This window comes from Trypanosoma conorhini (assembly GCF_003719485.1).
Source record: "Trypanosoma conorhini strain 025E chromosome Unknown Tco_14.4_contig_01368, whole genome shotgun sequence".
In the NCBI taxonomy this organism is placed as follows: Eukaryota; Euglenozoa; class Kinetoplastea; order Trypanosomatida; family Trypanosomatidae; genus Trypanosoma; species Trypanosoma conorhini.
This window is the reverse complement of record NW_021705472.1, coordinates 1-2,625: the sequence shown is the minus strand read 5'-3', so window position 1 is coordinate 2,625 and position 2,625 is coordinate 1. Positions and strand designations below refer to the sequence as shown.

The 2,625-nt window shown below is 57.3% G+C and overlaps 1 protein-coding gene across 1 annotated transcript, besides 1 other annotated feature; it reads right to left on the bottom strand.

Annotated features, from left to right (window-relative positions):
- Positions 1–1,824, bottom strand: Tco025E_09940 (putative retrotransposon hot spot (RHS) protein; the record flags this gene model as incomplete). The annotated part of the gene is made up of 1 exon (XM_029376742.1): positions 1–1,824. A coding segment is annotated over one exon (1,824 nt), but the record flags the coding sequence as incomplete, so codon positions are not given.
- A 699-nt stretch (positions 1,825–2,523) lies between these two features.
- Positions 2,524–2,566: a microsatellite.
- Between the last annotated feature and the right edge of the window lie 59 nt (positions 2,567–2,625).

The window sequence follows — 2,625 nt, the reverse complement described above, 5'->3', positions numbered from 1 at the left end:
AAGTATTTCACCTCCGAGGCGACGGCATATCGGTTTGTTGTAAAAGAACTCACTGCCGTCTTCTACAGCCCTTACAATTTTGACAAGTTTGTGAGACGGATTTTCAGAATACCACGGCTTCTCATTTCCTTGCGTAAAGTACTGACTAACATCCAAATCGCGAATCGCTTTCAAGGCACTTTTAACCGCCGCCACGCGTCCCTTATACTTCTTCTTATTAAAGATGTATCGTGGAATCGGTCCGATTTCATTCATGCGCTCCTCAACCATCGTCCAGTACTGAGCTTGCTCCTCTGCAGACTTATCGCGCATCTCCCAAGCACACATCGCCTTCACATCAAGCTTTTCAGGGCAATTCATGATGATTCGCTTGGCGACCACCTGCTTCTCCCACCCTTGATAGTTTCTTAGCTTTGGAGAGGACAACACAATCATGCCCCATGCGGCGGAGCGCGAAAAAGAAGGCAATGGCGAGTGTTCCTTCGCTGACACATCGTAGATAATATACCCCTTCATCCCACGCCGAACCAAACCTCCAATTGCAATGGCAATATCCTCCCTACCCATGTACTCTGCCACCGTTCTCGTAGTCTTGTCAAACACGCACGCCAAACCTCCCCCAAAGCAGTAGACAACCACTTGGAGTTTCTCATCGTCGTAGTGCAGCAGCTGGTAAAGGAGGTAGGAGCCGGCGGCCATCGATTTCCCGATCCCTGGCGTCCCAATCAAGAGACGCCGCGTAATTCGGAACGATTTTAGGTCTTCGGTGCGGAACGCTCTGTTTAGATCGCCTTCGACGATCCGCCAGACCCGCTCGACCTCACAGTTAATAAAGAAGTCGGGATTGGAGCTCCACCCCCCCATCCACACATAGGGCCAGCCCTTCTTGGAGTCGAGTATCATCAGCCTTGGGCGCGGCGGGCGAAACTGCTCTGCATCGTTGACTGGTAGAAAAGTATAACGATCCTTATCGTACACCCACGACTGCATTGGTGGTTCGCCCTCTTTCACTTGCATTCGGACCGCCTTTTTCCCACCTTTGCCCTGGGGAACTTCCAGGACGTGGCTCCACGTCGCGTTGAAAACAGAGTCGTAAAATCCCTCCAGAATCACCGGTGCAAATGTTGCTGTTGCTGTGGCTTCCCACTTTAGCCTCGCTTCCTCTCCCTCCGCCGCCGCAAGGGCTGATCGGAGCTTTGTCCTTGTTGTGGGGAAGACGATGCTCTTCTGTGCAAATTCCTTCCAGTGTTGGAGGTTACCCACCCTGTGCTCCATAAGCCTGCGTGCATCCGCACGTAGCTTGTGTACACCTTCAATTGCTTTCTTTACCGCTTTGTAGGACGGCGACGCCAGTATTAGGCGCCGATCATTCTTATTTGTGACAAATGCCTCGGGTTGCGCAACAAAATTCTCAATAGAGAGATTCTCGTTGGCCTCCACAACTCCCCTGCCGTTTAATGTATCACGGAGGAAATCGTTCAATTTAATGTCACGAAGTGGCCCTTCTCCCTCAAGCAGCACTTCCTCCACCGTACTGGTAAGTGTCCACTGTTGTTTATTTCCCTGCTCCCTCCCTTGGCCCTGTGCGACCTGCGCGCCACCGCCGGACACGCGGCGCTGTTCCATCAGAAGAAACGATGGGTGGAGGGCCCCACGCACACCGCCGGCGGGCGGCCAACGGGCACACGCGTGGGCGACGCACAGTTGCGGCTGCGGAATGCTGCGCACCCCACGCGGTCGCACCGCGGCAGCTCTCGCCGGGACAATCGAGACGCACAGCTTTTGCCGCATTGCAACGTGAAATCGCACGAAACTCCGCCACATTATCGATATCTTCTTCACTCAACTGGTTTGTCTGTCAGTGTGTGTTCGCCGTATCACTAGCACTAAAAAACGAATTCTTCACGGCCACAAAAGAGAAAGAAGAGAGATGCACACACGAGACGCACTTCCCCAACGCCCCCGCAGCCACACAACGGGAGGACGGGCGGCTGGCGGGGCGCAACAGGCCCCGGCAGCAACAACCCACGGCGGCCAGCTGCGCCGGAGGGACGCACACCCGCAGCGGCGGATCAAACGCGTCGCGTGGGCCGCACGAAGGCAGAACTCCACGGCAGTGACATCCACCCCCCGCCTCTGCGCCTCCGTCACAGCGGCGACAGACGAACTGCTCGTGGCCGCACTCCCCTCACAGACACACACACGCGCGGGAGGCGAAGAACAAAAAAAACCTCGCACTCACGCAGCCGCAGCGAGAGGGAAGTGGCGGGCCCAAAGTCCGCCGCACATTCTGCAGCTGCTCTGCCCTCACCGATCGGCACCGTACCGCACCGCAGGCTGCGATGGAACGGCGCCCCCACGCACACTCGCAGTGAGACACACGCCCCACTCACACACCCCGTCTACTCGCTCCCGCCGCAGCGGGCGCAGGAAGCGGCGGGCGGACGCACCGTCACTGACGCGCCACCGCAGCGGATAAGAAGAAAAAAAGAGTCATCGTCGTCGTGGCCTGCCGGTGCCTCTGGCGGGAGGGGGAAGGGGGAGAAGGAGAAAGGGGGGAATGGGGGGCGTGTCGGCGGCACGAGCCAGCAGCGGCGGAAACAGGGCACGGAGAAACGCGGCGAC